This window comes from Choloepus didactylus, chromosome 10, assembly GCF_015220235.1.
Source record: "Choloepus didactylus isolate mChoDid1 chromosome 10, mChoDid1.pri, whole genome shotgun sequence".
Classification (NCBI taxonomy): domain Eukaryota; kingdom Metazoa; phylum Chordata; class Mammalia; order Pilosa; family Megalonychidae; genus Choloepus; species Choloepus didactylus.
The window spans coordinates 41376500-41395669 of NC_051316.1; the positions used below are offsets into that span (position 1 = coordinate 41376500).

Consider the following 19170-nt stretch of genomic DNA (forward strand, 5'->3'; position numbering starts at 1 on the left):
GGGGAATGATAATCTAATAAGAACAGATTATGATTATGATTATGGTTTGTAAACTTTCTTGGATATAGTAAGATCATGTTGGAAGCAATAGAGTTATTTTAGTTTTTTTTTTTCTCTTATTCCTTTGTTTTCTTAGGGGTTGTTAATTTTCTTGGGGTATGGAAGGAACATGTTGGAAGCAATGTAGTTATTTTAGATTATTTGTTTTTCTTACTCCTCTGTTTGGACATGGTTTATTAATTTTCTTGGGGTATGGTAGGAACATATTGGAAGCAAAGTAGTTATTTTAGGTTATTTGTTTTCCTTAATCCATTGCTTTGTTTGAAATGTTGTGGGTTTTTTTTGGTTGTTGTTTGCCTGTTTGTTTTTAATTTTTTGATAAACAAAGTTAAAAAATTGAAAAAAAATCAGTAGAAAAATGGGAGTAAAAACTAAATGACAAATAGGGTGGGATGGGGGGATGGTTTGGGTATTCTCTTTTCACTTTTATTTTTTATTCTTATTCTGATTCTTTCTGATGTAAGGAAAATGTTCAGAAATAGATTGTGGTGATGAACGCATAACTATATGATCATACTGTGAACAGTTGATTGTATACCATGGATGACTGTATGGTTTGTGAATATATTTCAATAAAACTGAATTTAAAAAAAAAAAAAAAAAAAAGTCAGGTGAGAAAAGAGAGGCTGAGAAATCCACACATAGGCCATTCTTCTCAAGTTCGAGAGGAGCACATTGAGGACCAAATAAACAGAGGGATCCCAGATCTGACTGCTTACCCAGGGGCTTGACAGGCTGAATTCTATACCAATAATTAAAAAGAACCTGAAATATCTTGTGACTATCAACACCTGCTGGTGAACAGCCTGTGATAACGCTTCGTGTGTGATTTAACCAAGCAGTTCTCAAACTTTTTGGTGCGTGAGAATAGCCTGGAGAGCTTGAGGAAACAAGGATTTCTATTTGTACACTCCTAAAATTTCTAATTCTGTAGGTCTGGGATGGGGCCCAGGAATTTGCATGTCTATCAGGTTCTCTGGTGATGCTGTTACTGCTGGTTCAGAGTACACTTTGATAACTACTGTTACAACCCAGTCATTTATGTTTCAATCATCTACTTTATGTACTCTGAGAAACTTACCCCTGCTCTTATCCTAAGATGACTTTTTCCAGGATAGTTGAGGCTCCTTCTCTTTATCATTTCTTAAATTTAAGGGTGCTTGTATTTTTCTGCTAAATCTGGCAACCCTATTCCAGTTCTCCCCAGCCATATTTCTCTAAAGAAACTAAATTTAATATTAACCAAAGAAAAATTTTAAGATCACAATCCGTTGTGTCCTCTCACATAATGTTATATACTTAAAGTTAAGTAGTTAAGGATGGTATGTTGTTTAAGAATAATTTTATCACCCACTGTAACTTATATAAGAAGTTCTATTATATCAATATTTACCATACTATCTATACATTATAGTTGATCTAGTTAAAGGAAAAATCCGAAGTGGACTGCCAATAAAGGGCTACTTTTATGGTACAGTTAATCTAAATAATTTAACTAGCTTTTATATAGAAGTTCTGGTTCTTGATTTATTTTAGGATGAATTGGTTTCTCTTCCTTGTTTCTTCTTTATTAATTTTGCTTTATTTAGTTGTTTTAACTAGGATTAATCTAACAATTCTCATATTTGACATTAGGAAGATATCTTCATAAGGCTGATAATACAGAGGGACACTAAAACTGTTTACCATGAGGGATGAATTATGAACTGAAAAAGAGCTTCTTATATGAGGAAGAGATAGAGAGCCAAAACTAGTGTTGAGTTCCAGACAGTAGTGTCTATTTATTGCATTTAAAATGTTAGCATTTTTCTCTTTGATTGTAATTTTTGCCCTTTGCTCATTATTCTGATTAGTACATTTTATTGTACAAAGTGATTTCTGTATTTTGTTTGGTGGAAGAAAAATCATAAACCTCAAACCCAGCGTATGCTATTTTCATTGGCTAACTGCTGGTAGTACCAAGTGATCCAATCAGGGAAGTTGGAAAACAAAAAAAGAATCTAACTGTTGTGTTTCAGGATTCCATATTATAATATTGCCCCCCTCTTACTACAACTTACAGCAATGTTTACTTAGATATGAAATCCATTTCAAATAAACTGTGGAAATACAATCGCTATCGCTACATCATGACCTACCACGAGAAACCATGGCTGCCACCACCTTTTATCCTGCTGAGTTATATTGGCCTCCTCGTTCGCCGCCTCTGCCATCATCGAGCACAAAATGACCAAGAAGAGGGTGATGTTGGATTAAGTAAGTTTTTTTTGGTGGGCAAGAGGAAGAGAGTAAAGAGTAGAGATCCCAGGTGAAGGCACACTAGGGCATTGTGAATAAAATTCACGACACAGGATGGAAGGCTCTGGGAGTTATTTGACAAGAGAATATCAGCTGATGCCTTGGGGCTAAGTAAACGCATTGATCTCATTTTGTGGTTGCAGTGCCTTTTGCCAAGATTAACTGATTATTTGAAAGAAAGGAGTAAGTTGGAACAATCTCTGCTTGAATGTGTGAAGACTTTATGTCACTTGGCAAATCTGTGTTTTCAGCTGACCTGGGAACTTGTCAGAATAATTCTTAGAGAATTATTAATTGTGACTGCATGATATGAAAATCGTGATATGATATTGCTTGTCTAAAACTAGAAAAGAAAAAATCTGAATTCCAAAACATGTACGATTCCATGGGTTTCCAGGGTTTCGAATGAGAGATTGCTGGGTATTTATACATCTAGGTGGGTCCCTGCAGAGTGTTTTTTTTTTTTTTTTAAATTCATTTTTAGTGAGATATATTCACATACCATGCAGTCATACAAAGCGTACATTCAGTTGTTCACAGTACCATTATATAGTTGTGCGTTCATCACCAAAATTAATTTTTGAACATTTTCACCACCATACACACAAAAATAATAAGAATAAAAATTAAAGTGAAAAAGAACAATTAAAGTAAAAAAAAACACTGGGTACCTCCCCCCCCCCCATTTTTCTACTCATCCATCCATACACTGGACAAAGGGGAGTGTGATCCATACAGCTTTCCCAATCACATTGTCACCCCTAATAAGCCACATTTTTATACAATCGTCTTCAAGATTCAAGGGTTCTGGGTTGTAGTTTGATAGTTTCAGGTGTTTACTGCTAGCTATTCCAATTCATTAGAACCTAAAAAGGGTTGTCTATATTGTGCGTAAGAGTGCCCACCAGCGTGACCTCTCGGCTCCTTTTGGGATCTTTGCCACTGAAGCTTATTTCATTTCCTTTCACATCCCCCTTTTGGTCAAGAAGATGTTCTTCATTCTGCGATGCCGGGTCTAGATTCCTCCCTGGGAGTCATATTCCATGTTGCCAGGGAGATTCACTCCCCTGGGAGTCAGACCCCTAGTAGGGGGGAGGGCTGTGATTTCACCTGACAAGTTGGCTAGAGAGAGAGGGCCACATCTGAGCAACAAAAAGGCATTTGGGAGGAGGCTCTTAGGCACAATTATAGGGAGGCCTAGCCTCTCCTTTGCAGCAACAGTCTTCCCAAGGGCAAGTCCTGTGGTAGAGGTCTCAGCCCATCAAACCACCAGTCCCCTATGTCTGTGAGCACATCAGCAACCATCGAGGTGGGGAAGCCCAACACCCCTGCATTCTCCACCAGCTCCTCAAGAGGGCTCCCTGCAGAGCGTTTTTATGTTTGAGAGGGTGATGTGCTTTTGCTCCTGGTAGAGGGCTCTGTGAAGTGTTTTTTCCCTCTTGAGTCACTGTGAAGGTTTAGTGGTCTTTTCCATTTTTTCCCCAAGAGGTTCAGCCTTTATAAGGAAGCCAAAACCCAAGTGAAGTTAATCTTAAGGCTTAAAATTATTGATGTAAATTTTAGATTTCTAATAGAGAGCCATCCCAGGCATTGGCTTCAGAACCATTGCATTCAATAGTAGAGTATGTACTGCTTGAGAATTTCTGGAATTAACTAGAATTTGGCCAGATTTCCTAGTGTCATACTGGTGAATCTTTCCTGGGCTTACCTTGATCTGAGCTTATCGGATGATTCTGGTATGAAATTCAAGTAAACTTTTTGACAGATAGAGGTGAGCTCACCCTGAGCTCTGGAACATTCTTGAATTGTGACATTGCTTCCAATCATCTGTATTGAGAATAAAAATGTTTCCACATGGAGCAGCAGTGCCACCAGGTGGACAGTGACAAGGAGGTTCCACACACTGCAGGCTGTACCATTGCTTTTGGGTGTTTGCCTCAGGGACCCCACATAAGGCTCAAATTAAATAAAGTTTCTTGCTCATATGAGATTCTTTCATTTAAATGGACACTTGGAATTGGGGAGGGGCTGGATTTATTTTTTAATGTCTGAAAGATTCATCCACACCATATAAATCAGAAAACATTGTGCATTTGAGATATGAACATATTTTACTGCTGAATATTATTGTCTCTTAGGCAATATTTTCTAATTTAAAATTAATTTTTTTGCCTTTCATTTTATTGGAAAATTATGGAACATTTGCATTTTTAAGAGATCCTGGGGAATTATTTTTTTTTGCATTTAAGCAAAACAATTTAAGGAAGAGAGCTTTCCAATTTTGCTCTTTTAGCAACATTGTTTTACTTTTGTTTTTTCCAAGCATTAGAAAATTATTCAGAGATGATGTATTATTCTGTTAGGTCAGTGACAACTGAAACACACGAATGCAGAATTTTAATGTAGAATTACATTAGCCTCATAATTTCACAAAATGATTTCTTTTTAATGAGTTGATTATATCAGGGAAGGTACAAATTGATTTGTCATTGACCAGTAATAATAGTATCTCTTTTATACGCACTCAGTGTAACAAGGTAAAAACTTTCTTACACCTATTGGGTTAATTTAAATAGGCTTTGCCTTCTTATAACCGTGATTTTAATTTTTGGATTGTTTATTTGTCATTTGGATAACTAAAACAGTTGGCAGGGCAGAATAAGGCAGTCAGATTCTTTCCCATTTGCTTTTAAGTATAGTGAATTTTTTTTTTTTAATGTGTAAAAACGTTCTAACTGATGAAAATATTGAGGAGAAAGTGTCTATTCCACATAAGAACATTTTCAAATTCCCAAGTCTGTCTATAGAACAAGTAGGAAAAACCCAGACTGGTATTTTCCCCTGAAATCTTCTACTGTGTCTCCATCGGTCTCGGAATTCAATGTGGTAAAGCAGCCAGCTTTGACCGAACAAGTGACAATTGTTTTCCACAAAAGTGGAAGAAAAGCCACTCGTACCTTGATTAGCTTCCTATCAAGAGTGAAAATGATTATTTTTATGTACCATCCTTATTGCTACAGAACTCTATCTGAGTAAGGAGGATTTGAAAAAGCTTCATGATTTTGAAGAGCAGTGTGTGGAAAAATACTTCCATGAGAAGATAGAAAGTCTGAATTGTAGCTGTGAGGAACGAATCCGAGTGACAACAGAAAGGTAAAAGATATATATATATATATACTTTCCATCCCCAAACTGCTACCAAAACCTGATTCTACTAGAATGTCTAAGAGAGGAGAAAGGTCTACTTTCATATAGCAGAGATTTGATTTCTCTAAAATTTGAAGCATTCAGTAACACATAATAATCACTCAATGCATAATTATTGGGCATCTACTGTGTTCCAGGCACTCTTCTAGTCACCATGGATAAGTGATGAATAAGAGACAAGAGTCCCTGCCCTCATAGGGCATACATTCATGTGTGTGCACACATGAGCATGTCTGTGAAGAGTAGAGGAGAAAAAATAAGCCAGTTGTTCTAGTTTGCTAATGCTGCTGGAATGCAAAACACCAGAAATGGATTGGCTTTTATAAAGGGGGGTTCTTTGGTTACAAAGTTACAGTCTTAAGGCCATACAGTGTCCAAGGTAAGTCATCCACAATCGGGTACCTTCACTGGAGGATGGCCAGTGGTGTCCGGAAAACCTCTGTTAGCTGGGAAGGCACGTGGCTGACGTCTGCTCCAAAGTTCTGGTTTCAAAATGGCTTTCTCCCAGGACGTTCCTCTCTAGGCTGCAGTTCCTCAAAAATGTTACTCTTAGGTGCTCTTGGGGCCTTTTCCCTCTCTTAGCTTCTCTGGAGCAAAAGTCTTTCAACGGCCGTCTTCAAACTGTCTCTCATCTGCACCTCCTCTCTTCTCAACTCCTGTGTGTTTTTCAAAGTGTCCCTCTTGGCTGTAGCAAGCTCACTCCTTCTCTCTGAGCTAATATAGTGCTCCAGTGAACTAATTCAGAACTACCCTGAATGCGTGGGGTCACGCCTCCATGGAAATTATCCAATCAGGGTCTTCACCCACAGTTGGGTGGGTCATATCTCCATGGAAACTCTCAAAGAATTACAATCTAATCAACACTGATATGTCTGCCCACACAAGATTACATCAAAGATAATCATGTTTTGGGGGCATAATACATCAAACTGGCACACCAGTAAACACATAAAAGTAATTTAGTATCAGGCAATAAAAGTGTTATGAAGAAAAATAGTTTAAGGGAATAGACAATAATGGTGGAAAGCGATCTGGCAGGACTGGGGGTTGGGTTGGACAGTTTTGAACAACTTGGTCCAGGAAGGTTGGAAGGCTGCTCTGAGGAGTTGGAGGAGGTGACCATGTGGGAGACCTGAGGAAGTGATGGGAGGGAGACAGGCTGAGACATACAGTGGAGAGCACATCTAGCAGAAGGAACAGCACATGCAGATGCCCTGAGCCCGAGGCAGCTTGGTGTGTCCGGGAGCAGCAGGCAGGTCCCCAAGGGGGCTACAGGACAGCCTGATGGCTGGACCAGGGTTCATGGACCAGCAGTTTTGTGCAGTGGAGTTGATGCCAGCCTCACTGAGGTGGTGAAGACAGACTGGGAGGAAAAGTGGAGACAATTACAGATGACTTTTTTTTGAGACGTTTTCTCATGAAGGGAAGCAAGGAGGATATGGGGACAAGAAAGTTCTTCTGTTTTGTTTCATGTGGACATAATAAAACGTATTTTTACGGTCCTGGGAATGCTCCACCACCAAGGGAGGAATTACAGGTGCTGCCAAGAGGGCGGGGCTATTTGCTGAAGCAAAGTTCTTTAGAATGGGAGTTTATATAGGGTCCAGGCTTCCCACTTAGCAGTGGAGCAGGAGGGAATATGGCCACTGTTCAAGACGATGCAGATGGGCGTAGGAACACAGCTGGTCTTGAGGCAGAGTCTCCATCTAGGGGTGGCTGTGGCTAGGTTTGATTTTGGGGAGAGGAGGGTGCAGGAAGGCCATTCAGGGACCTGAGAAAAGAGAAGATGTGTTGGAGAAACTGAACACATTAGGAAATGAGTAGGACTGAAGATACTGTGGAGTTATTACTAATTGTGGGTTCATGGCTCTGTGTTAAAATATGGAGGACTGTACGTTATTATATGTTTTTAAAAGCACAGACTTGCTTTTGTAAGTGACAGTAAATGGGCAGAACGTAAATGTGGTCCTTCATTTTTGAATATACGTGAACTGATCATAAAATGTTATACCCAGTTCTACATCTTTTTTTTTCTGATGTCCAAATAGATGTGAATCCTTAAATATGGTCTTATTTATTTATTTGTTTGTTTATTTATTTTATTCATATTTATTGAGAGATATTCACATGCAATGCAGTCATACAAAACAAAGCATACATTCAATTGTTTACCATACCATTATATAGTTATGCATTCATCACCAAAATTAATTTTTGAACATTTCATTACCACATACATAAAAATAATAAGAATAAAAATTAAAGTGAAAAAGAACAATGAAAGTAAAAAAGAACACTGGGTGCATTTTTTTTTTCTTCCCCCATTTTTGTACTCATCCATCCATATACTGGACGAAGGGGAGTGTGGTCCTTATGGCTTTCCCAATCACATTGTCACCCCTCATAAGCTACATTTTTATACAATCGTCTTCAAGATTCAAGGGCTCTGGGTTGTAGTTTGATAGTTTCAGGTATTTACTGCTAGCTACTCCAATTCACTAGAACCTAAAAAGGGTTGTCTATATTGTGCATATGAGTGCCCACCAGAGTGACCTCTGGCTCCTTTTGGAATCTCTCTGCCACTGAAGCTTCTTTCATTTCCTTTCACATCCCCCTTTTGATCAAGAAGATGTTCTCCATTCCATGATGCCGGGAGTCATATTCCACGTTGCCAGGGACATTCACTCCCCTGGGTGTCAGAGCCCATGTAGCGGGGAGGGTAGTGATTTCACCTGCCAAGTTGGCTTAGCAACATCTGAGCAACAAAGAGGAATTTGGGAGGAGGCTCTTAGGCACAATTATAGGGAGGCCTAGCCTCTCCTTTGCAGCAACAGTCTTCCCAAGGGCAAGTCCTATGGTAGAGGGCTCAGCCCATCAAACCACCAGTCCACTATGTCTGTGAGCCCATCAGCAACCATTGAGGTGGGAGAGCCCAACACCCCTGCATTCTCCACCATCTCCTCAAGGGGCTCTGCATATTTTTTCACAGTTTTTTTTTTTTTTTTTAATTAATTCTTTTTTTTTTAAATCAACTATATCAAAAAAAAATTTTTTTTAAAAATACAATTAAAAAAACATTTCAAACAAAGCATAACAAGGGAGTCCAACATGTTCCTACTCTACCCCAAGAAAACAACCTAATATAGCAACATTTCTGTGAACTTGTTCCTACCATACCCATCAGAAATTAGCAAACCATAGTCATTCCTGGGCATTCCCAGAATGTTAAATTTACCCATGATAGCTTATTTGTTCTTATTGGGTTATCATTCCCCCTTCATTATTTGCTCTCTATCGCTAGTTCCCCTACATTCTACATTATAAACCATTTATTTTAGGAGTGTGTTGTTTAACCTCCAGGTGTTTGCAAATTTTCTAAGTCTCTGATGGTTATTGAGTTCTAATTGTATTCCATTGTGGTCAGAGAAAGAGCTTGGAATAATTTCAATTTTTTTTTAAAATTTATTGAGGCTTGTTTTATGTCACAGCATATGGTCTATTCTGGAGAAAGTTCTGTGATCACTAGAGAAGAATGTATATCCTGGTGATTTGGGATGTAATGTTCTATATATGTCTGTTAAATCAAATTCATTTATCAGATTGTTTAGGCTTTCATTTTCCTTATTGGTCTTCTGTCTGGCTGATCTATCTATAGGAGACAGTGATGTGTTGAAGTCTCCCACAATTATTGTGGAAACATCCATTGCTTCCTTTAGTTTTGCCAGTGTTTGTCTCATGTATTTTGTGGCACCTTGATTGGGTGCATAAACATTTATGATTGTTATTTCTTCTTGTTGAATTGCCCCTTTTATTAGTATGTAGCGGCCTTCTTTGTCTCTCCTAACATCCTTGCATTTAAAGTCTATTTTATCTGAGATTAGTATTGTTCCTCCTGCTTTCTTTTGGTTGTAGCTTGCATGAAATATTTTTTCCATCTTTTCACTTTCAATTTCTTTGTGTCCCTGTGTCTAAGATGAGTCTCTTGTATGCAACATATTGATGGTTCATATTTTTTGATCCATTCTGCCACGCTGTATCTTTTAATTGGAGAGTTTAATCCATTTACATTCAACATTATTACTGTGAAGGCATTTCTTGAATCGGCCATCTATCCTTTGTTTTATGTTTGTCAGATATATTTTTTCCTTCTCTTTCTTATTGTCCTTTAATGAACCATTACTGAATCTCTTTAGGACTGAATCTTTCTCCTTATCTCTCTCCCCTTTCTTTGTTTCTCTGTCGGTAGGGCTCCCTTTAGTATCTGAAGTAGGACAGGTCTTTTATTAGCAAAATCTCTCAGCATTTGTTTGTGAAAAATTTAAGCTCTCCCTCAAATTTGAAGGAGAGTTTTGCTGAATAAAGTATTCTTGGTTGGGAATTTTTCTCTCTCAGAATTTTAAATATGTCATACCACTGCCTTCTCATCTCCATGGTGGCTGCTGAGTAGTCACTACTTAGTCTTATGTTGTTTCCTTTGTATTTGGTGCATTGCTCTTCTCTTGCTGCTTTCAGAACTTGCTCCTTCTCTTCAGTATTTGACAGTCTGATTAGAATATGTCTTGGAATGGGTTTATTTGGATTTATTCTATTTGGAGTTCTCTGGGCATTTATGCTTTGTGTATTTATATTGTGTAGAAGGTTTGGGAAGTTTTCCCCAACAATTTCTTTGAATACTCTTTCTAGACCTTTACCCTTCTTTTCCCCTTCTGGGACACCAAGGAGTCTTGAATTTGAATGTTTTATTTTATCTATCATATCCCTGAGATCCATTTCAATTTTTTCAATTTTTTCCCCATTCTTTCTTTTGTTCTTTCATTTTCCATTCTGTGTTCCTTGAGGTCACTGATTCATTGTGCAGCTTCCTCTAGTCTTGTACTATGAATATCCAGAATCTTTTTAATTTGGTCAACAGTTTCTATTATTTCCATAAAATCATCTATTTTTTTATTTACTCTTGCCATTTCTTCTTTATGCTCTTCTAGGGTCTTCTTCATGTCCTTTATATCCTGTGCCATGCTCTCATTGTTTGTCATTAGTTCTTTGATTAATTGCTCCAAGCACTGTGTCTCCTCTGATCTTTTGATTTGGGTGTTTGGGTTTGGGTTATCCATATAGTCTGGTTTTTTCATATGCTTTAAAATTTTCTGTTGTTTTTGGCCCCTTGGCATTTGCTTTACTTGATAGAGATCTTTTAGGATATGTAGGATTATTCAAAGTCTAATCTCTAATTCGTTGGAGCTTGGTGGTGTACACTTTCTCACAGAGTCTGTGAGTCACCTCTTCCCCTCAAGTCAGTTCTCCCCAACTTTGTCTTTGTGGTGTGTGGGGGTCTGATTCTTGTGGAGTCCAATTGGTGCACCAAGTTTGGGTGTATTTTTGGTGCTGTCCGCCCTGAATGTGGGGCGTGTGTCTGAGCGGTTAGGGAGCGAGAGTGGCTTTAATAATCAAACCTCCCAGGTGTTCCTGGAGATTTAAGGCTGTTGCAAGAGTCTAAACCTTGATTTCAGTCTTGCCACAGATTGTCTCTGCTGCTGACCCACAAGTCCTTAGTATTGGCATATGGTCCCTGGGATTTCCGAGTGGGTCCCTCTTCCAAGCCACGCCCTTCTAGGGCCTCTGCTTAGGGAAGGTTGTGCTACATCACAAGTGCACACTGTCCCTCAAGGGAAGTTCTGGGCCACCAGGCCTTGTAGGGGCATTCCCAGCCTGCTGAAAGGATGGCTGTATGTGGCGTGTTAATTTCCCCCTTTTCTCACAGCTCCGCCTTCCCAGCTCCGGGACAATTAGCTGTGGGTGCTTGAAAGGCTACTGTCCACAGCTAATACTGTGGTGTGTGCGCATGATGCTGGAAACACTTCCTGTCACACTGGTTTTTTTTTTTTTTTTGGCATGGCTCTGGGCTGTGGCACTGGCGCCAGGCAGGAGCGTTCCCAGCCCGCCAGGAAGATGGCTGCAAGGGGCGTGGTTATTTTCCCCTTTTGGCTCACCTCTGCCTTCCTCGCTCTGAGACAATTAGCAGCGGGTGCATGAAAGGCTATCTTCCATGCCAGATATTGAGGCATTCACACATCCCGTACCTGCAGTGCTTCACTGTGTGGTTCTCACTGCCATTTCTGCAGCCGCTTTTGGGTTTTTTAAAAAAGAACTAGTCTACCTCCAAATGCCAACCCACGGTTTCCCCACACTGCAGTGTGGTTGCTGGATATTCAGCAGGCTTACTCATTTCAGAATGCAGACTCCCAGTTTCATGAAGTGCACGGTCCCTGTGGATTTAGCAGACCTTGTCCAGCTGGTGCATTGCTGGAATTGGTGTTCTGGGTCACTTTCTGGGTTTTATCTAGTATTTTTTCACAGAGGTGTTTTTTTGCCCTGTCTCTCCTAGCTGCCATCTTCTAGTCTTTCTTTCTTTTTCAATATGGTCTTATTTAAAACCATAAAGTTCAGAACTTTCCAAATGGTTCAATATGGATATGAGTAATATCTATATGATTTAGGACTTTTCTAGTGATACCTTATTTATGTAAATATGTATATATCCCAGTCTTGGTACCAAGTTGTATTAGTTAGGGTTCTCTAGGGAAACAGAATCCATGAGAGATATCTATGAATATAAGATTTATAAAAGTGTCTCATGCAACTGTGGGGATGCACGAGTCCAAATTCCATAGGGCAGGCAGCAAACTGGCAGAATCCAACGAAGACGTTCGATGAACTCCTCAGGAAATGAACTGGCAACTTCGACGGACTCCTCAGGAAACGAACCAGCAACTTTAACGAACGTGTTCGATGAACTCCTTAGGAAATGAACTGGCAACTTCGACGAACCCCTCAGAAAATGCTTCGCTGGGCGGCCAAAGAAGTGAAGGTCCTCATCTGTCTTGCTTAAAAGTCTTCAACTGATTGATTGGATTAAATCCAGCCAACTGCATTCTCTCATTGTGGAAGACACGCCCGTCGTTGACGTCATCGGTCACAGCTGCAGCCAGTTGACTGATGATTCAATAAACCAGCCTGTAGGTCCATCAACCAGCCACAAATGTCCTCGCAGCAACGGTTAGGCCAGTGCTTGCCTGACCAGACAGCTGGGCACCATCACCTGGCCAAGCTGACACACGAACCTAACCATCACAGGTAGTTGATTGAATTTTGGATCAAATTTAATATTGAGAAAAAAATGAATATCAAATAAAGATTTGGGAGCCCAAAAAACTCTTTTTTTTTTTCAAAATAATATCTTTAGGTCATAGTCTTATGAACTTCCCCTTCCTTTTCTGTCTTTCACACATTTTGCCCCCTTTACAACTTTGCTCCTTGAGTGTTATAGACAAGCTTGGTTCTAAGTTTCGTATGAAACATATATCCAGATTAGGAGTTTACAGAGCTAGGATGATGTCCTGCTTCTGCCACTTACTAGTTATATGTTCTTGGAAATTTTACTGAACCTCTCTGAGCCTTAGTTTTTTTATCAGCGAAACGGACGTGGTAATATACCTTCCTCTTAGAGTTGTGGATGGGTTAAATGAGACAATATAGATAAAGTGTGTGGCACTGCTCTGACAGATATTATATGATTATGTAAAAATAGACTCCCCAAATTATGAAGTATGTGATTATATAAAAATAGGCTTCAAAAATTGGGTGTATAATTTTTTTCAAATACAAATTCCCTTCTAACTTAAGAAAAGTAGAATAAATAGATAAGATAGAGACAAAATGGTATCCAGATTATGAGCCAGAATAAGATTATGGAGGGCCCCTTAATTTAAACAATAAACTAAGGAAGGGTTTCAGGTGGTCAGTGGTAGGAACAGATTTACCTTTTAGGTAGATTCCTTCAGTAACAGTGTGGATTTGAGGGGTCAGAATTGGAACCGAGGTGACCACTGTAGAGAATGATACAGCAGATGGATGAGTTCTAAATGCCTCGCCAAGGCCAGCGGTGGTGGGATTGAAAGGAGGGGATGAAACAAAGATATGTGTAGGACAGACAATTCATGAGTTATGTTAATGATTGGATGTGGAGCTGAGGGAGCAGGAGGAGTCCAGGATGGCTCTCAGATCTGTAGCTGGGAAAATTGGGTAAAAGGTGGTAGGTACTACTGAGGCAGAGAATGGACATGGAGGAAAAGATGTGGGGAAAGCAATGTCTTAACTTAAGATTCTTGTGGCACACTTATCCAGAGATGTCTGGGAGGCTTTTGATGTACAAATCTCAAGATCTGGGTGAAAATTTGAACTGGACAAAGAGATTTAGGAGTCATCTCCTGTTGTAGGAAATTAAGGTGATGACAGAGGCAGTGATTATGCCCAGGAAGCAGGCAGAAGACACTCAGTGGGCTGAGCGCAGAACCCTGGAGGTATCAACACTTATATAATGGAAATATGAGGGAAAGGAACTCATGGAGAAGACTGAAAGGAATTGGCCAGAGGAGTCTAAGGAAAATGAGGAGAAGGTAGGATCATAAGCCAAGGGAATATAGAGTGAAAACATGAGAAGCAGACATTTACAAACAAGTAATTAAAAAAAAAATACTGACAACATCAATCATTATATATCATATTTCTCTTGGATTTTTTTCCTTGTGGTTTAAGTAGAGAAGGATTGCAAGGTAGATGGGCCTGTGGCTTCTGAAAAATATTCTGAATACTTTCAAGGGCTTTAGAATTTGCCTCAGAATTTAGAATTTAACTTCAAAACACAATCAATTTTCCCCTTTGATAGAACTGTCTTCCTGGCATTCTTTTTTATACTTTTATCCTTGTTGGGATTATTTCTGGGAAGCTCATAACTGAGGTATGGTAAGGAAGGTAGGATGCTTTTCTGAGATAACCGAGCAATAGTTTTAAGAGGGAGGGAAAGGAAGTTAAAAAGATATTGCTTATTTGCTTACCTCTAAAGAAGAGATCACCTTATAGAATTAAGAGAGTGGTGAAAACAGAAAAAGGAGAGAATATATTAAAGATTTTTATATCTTTTTTCAGTGAATATAGTTTGTTAGGTCCCACTCTCCCTATATTGAATGCTGGCTTCTTTTTGGCTCTAGTAGTGTAAGCTAGCATTTTCCTATCTGTATTCTGTGGAGCAAGATGTTATTAGGTGTCCTTCCGCATTCAGCTTATTTGGGTACATTATATTTGGGAAATGCTGCATTGTTTAAACACTTTAACATAATAATATGCATTGTGATTTGACACTAGAGAGTTATAGTTCATGCAGCCTTTTTGAGGAACATCTATGAATTCCTCTCAGCATGGGAAATGTTGGTGTAATTCATTTAGTACTTCATGAGACTCTAAGACCCCCAAAAGAAGCCTACTCTACATCTCAGAGTAGAGAGAACTGTCATTCATGCTCTCTGGGTTTGAACTGTCTGGGTTTGTAGCCTGACTCCATATCACCCACCAGCCACATGACTTAGATCACGTAACCTCACCTCTTTTTTGTGAAAGGGATTATAGTAATGCCTACTGTTGTGGATGGAATCATGTCCCTTTCAAAAGTCATGTTCAGGTCCCACCTCCTGGTCCTGTGGGTGTGAACCCATTTGTAAATAGGACCTTTGAAGATGTTATTAGTTAAGGTGTTCCCAGACTGCATGAGGATGGGTCTTTATCCAATATGGCTATAGTCCTTATAAGCAAAGGAAATTGAACACAGAGAGAGAAGCCACGTGGAGCAGCTAGAAGTTGAAAGTCAACAGAACCTGGAAGAGAAAGGAGAAGACACCATCATGTGCATTGCCGTGTAATACAAAAGTCAAGGAACTCCAAAGATAGCCAGCCAGCCAGAAGATACCAACCTCTGGAGAAAGAAAGCATTTCTTGCTCTGAAACTGTGAGCCAATAAACTCCTATGGTTAAACCAACCCATTGTATGGTATTTGTTTTAGCAGCTGAAAAATGAAAACCTACTTTATAGGGTTGTTGCATGGGTTAAATAAAATAATACATGTAGAGCCTTTGTAAAATGGCTGGCACATAGTGAGCACTCAGTGAATATTGTGAGGATGATGATGATGATGATGATGATGATGATGATGATGATGATGATAATTACACAATTTCCATGCTTGTCTTCCCCTTTACCCTCATATCTTGCTCAGAGGAAACTAAAATGGTACGGGTTTATTTTACATGTCAGAATGACTGAAGGACTGGATTTAATTAACAGGTTGGTGGTCCAGGATTATAATTAAAACATGTTTCACAGGACATTGAGCTTTAGGAAATAAGTGGCTGTAAAAGCAAGAGGACCCAATTTGAAGATGGCCAGGTTATTTGTGTAACAGGCTTCTATTGTAGTGTGTTACCTGTTGCTGTGAATAGTTGCTGGTGTCTTTTATATCCATTCGATGTGATGTGACTGCTGCTAATGGAACTTAATGAGTCTCCATTTACCGTTGTTCAGACCGTACTGTTTTTGAATTAGATGAAGCAGTGCACTGGATGGAGAGGCTCTAATTAAGCATCTTTTGGAAGGAATACACATATATTGTGTGCTGTTTCTCCCATCAACCTTGTCAATTCTAGTTTTGCAGGTTCCAGAGGGTCAGGGAGCATTTATTAAGCTCTATTGAGTTATAGAAGTTGAATTCTATAGCAAAGCAAGAAAGAGAGGGCTCTACTCACAGAGAATATAATAAAATTGGAAAATATCATCCTCTTTATTCTTTAATTCCTACCTATAAAGCTCCCGGAAAGAAAAAATGGATGCTCTCTCAATCCATGTGACCTGAGATATGTTCCGGAGAGGGGAAGTCCAACACCCTTCAGGAAGTCTTGATATAGCTGAGTGTTAAGCACCCTGTGTTTAATCACTGCTTCCTCCTGCCCCCCCCCCAAAAAAAAGACTGCGGATGAGTCTTTATTTCTGCATATAGGCATGTTAGCCATGAAAGCTTTAGTTAGATTCCCTCCCTTTTTTACATCATCCCTGCTTATCAAAGGTTTTCATAATTGTGAAATTGCCAATTATTCCCCCACCCTCGTCAGATAAAAGCATGAAGCAGGGGAAGAAAAGAAAGAAAAACCACTCAATGTCATAAGCCATATCACACTGAAAACTCTGACTTTTTTTTCTTCAGGCCTTCTAAGTATTTTTAGTTAAAATTATATAATTTTATATTTTGTTTTTTTCCCTTTCACATCAAAAACGTTTCTTCAAATAAACATTCTTTGTACATGTATTTTTAACCTTTATTGTTTCTCTACTTACAAAATTTTTATACCAAATTAAAAAGGTACAATGTAGAACATAGAAGACCTCCTCAACCCCTCATCCTACTAGAATAGCCAAAGAAAATTACTATCATTGGTATAAGTGTGAATTTCAATGACTGCATAATAATCAATCTCATAATGTAAAGAATATCTGTTTTAGCATACTGAAATCACAGCTTCTTTATGTATGTTGCCTTACTGAATGTCCCAATAGTGCCTTCTTGCCATCATTGAGCTATTGTATCTTTTTAAAATTTGCTGGGTAAAAAATGTTGTTTCAATGTCGAAGAACTCATTGTTATCTTCATTATCACTTCTCTGACTACCTAATGAGGTTGAATATTTTACTTAGTTTCCTTACCTTTTGTTCTTTATCCTTTGTGAATCCTCCTGTTTGATCCTTTGGAGTCTGTATTTTTTTATTCTCAACAATTGTATTGCCTCATCATATTTGTTAGAATAATCATTTTCCAGTTTATTGATTATTTTAAATTTTTTTATATGTTTGAATTTCTTTTTATAGAATAGAATTTGGTGTATTTTGTAATTAATTCATTTGGTTGTTAAGCTTAGACAATCCATCCCCATATGGAGACATTTGTAGAGATATAAACGTGTAAATATTAACCAACATCTTCTTCTCTCTTTCTTTCTCTCTCTCAATGAGATCGATTGTCATACTTGACTCTACTCCACCTGCAGGGTACTTTGATGAATGGTATGATTTGGAAATTTTGCAAGTAGCTTGTTGCCTAGCACTGTTTGAGAAATGTTTCCTTGACTTACGGCCTATGCTGCCCTGTTTCAGTCTGGAGCCGGTGGGAGTCTGCTCTCCTCTGCTGGTGGGGGTGGAGCCACAGTATTTTCCATAATGTTTGCTTGGAAGAGGGTGGTTAGTCTCTAAACATTGTTTTTGTCTGACTAGGATTCCCTTTTCCTGGTCCTTTGGCTGGAAAAACTAGGCTTTTATCTTTTTCCCCTATTGGCATTTTGTTGCCAGTTTCTCCAGCACCAAGTCTGGGTTGTAGGAGGTGAGAAGAAAGCCCAGGGAGCCCACTGCCTTGTCCTTCCTCAGGTCCTGAGGTCCCTTTTTGCCTTCTTCTCTCAGCTTTCAGCCTTCTTGTGTTTGTTTTATATGTAATGTCCACAGTTTTCAGTTGTTCTTAGTGGGAGGAATAAGGAAATGTACTGCTACTCTTTCTCGAAGTGGAAGTGCAAAGAACCTTACATTTTTTTAAATAGTGAAAGTTATCAGTATTTTCCCTTATTGCTCCTGGAATTTGGATCAGACACAGGCAGGTTTTTCTCACTTTCTGGGTTATGGAAGAATTTACTCATGTTTTGTTCTAGTTCTTGTATGGTTTCACTTTTTTACATACACATCTTTTATCCATTTAGACTTTATGGAGAATGTGAGGAATGGATCCAGTTTTATAGAACAACTTTAGTTCTCCATAAATGCAATTGATTTTATGGGCTGTTTTATGCAATTGATTTTATGGGCTGTTTTCCTCCTACATATTCCTCTCCCTGACAACTCTCTTGTCATTCTTTTTTAAAATTTTGTATTAGAGAAGTTGTAGGTTTACAGAAAAATAATGCAGAAAATACAGAGTTCCCATGTACTCCCACCCCCCAGCCCCTATGCAATTTTCCTTATTATTAACTCTTTGTGTTAGTGTGGTACTTTTGTTACAATTGACTAAACAATATTATCACAATTACATTAACTATAGTCCTTAGTTTACAGTAGGGTTCGCTGTTTGTGTTGTACAGTCCTGTGGTTTTTAAAAATTTTTATTATAGTATTATACATATAATCTAAAATTTCCCTCTGTAACCTCTCCTGTCATTCTTAAAGTAATCTCTGGAAATTTATTATTTCTTTTTCAGGTTGCTTTTGTTTTGCAACCAATTAGTTCTTAATGGGTAACACTCTGTGTTCAGTTGACTTAGATAACCACTTTAAGTCTGCTTAAACTCTGACATTCCCATTCTTGAGTTCTTGATTTTGACTCATGCCTAAAGGCTTAAGGATGTCTTCAAGTACTTATTCAGGAAAGGTATATGAATGGTAAATTCGTGTAGTATTTGCATAGCTGAAGACGTCTTGTGGTACTGCACATGAATCAACAGCTGGACATCATAATCTTGGGTTAAAGTGTTCAAAATAAATTTTTAAAAATTTACCTCAGCCTTTTTCTGAATATATGTCTCTTAAAATAGATTTTTTTTTTTTTTGGAACTTGGGGAACCTACTTGAACTGTAAATTTGGAGTTTATTTGTTTTGTTTTCTGTTGTTTAAGCTCTGGAAAGTGTTTTTTCCTAATTACATATTTGATTATTGATTCTGTTCCTATCATCCTAGTTTCTCCCTCAGGACC

At 38.6% G+C, this 19170-nt stretch overlaps 1 protein-coding gene across 1 annotated transcript in view; it reads left to right on the forward strand.

The window, feature by feature from the left end:
- TRPM6 (transient receptor potential cation channel subfamily M member 6) overlaps positions 1-19170 on the forward strand; it is a 146904-nt gene that overhangs the window by 88314 nt on the left and 39420 nt on the right. Inside the window, exons 24-25 of the mRNA XM_037797533.1 lie at positions 2123-2316; positions 5379-5511. Of these exons, the coding sequence (XP_037653461.1) occupies positions 2123-2316; positions 5379-5511 (327 nt within the window). The remainder of the gene's footprint in view (positions 1-2122; positions 2317-5378; positions 5512-19170) is intronic.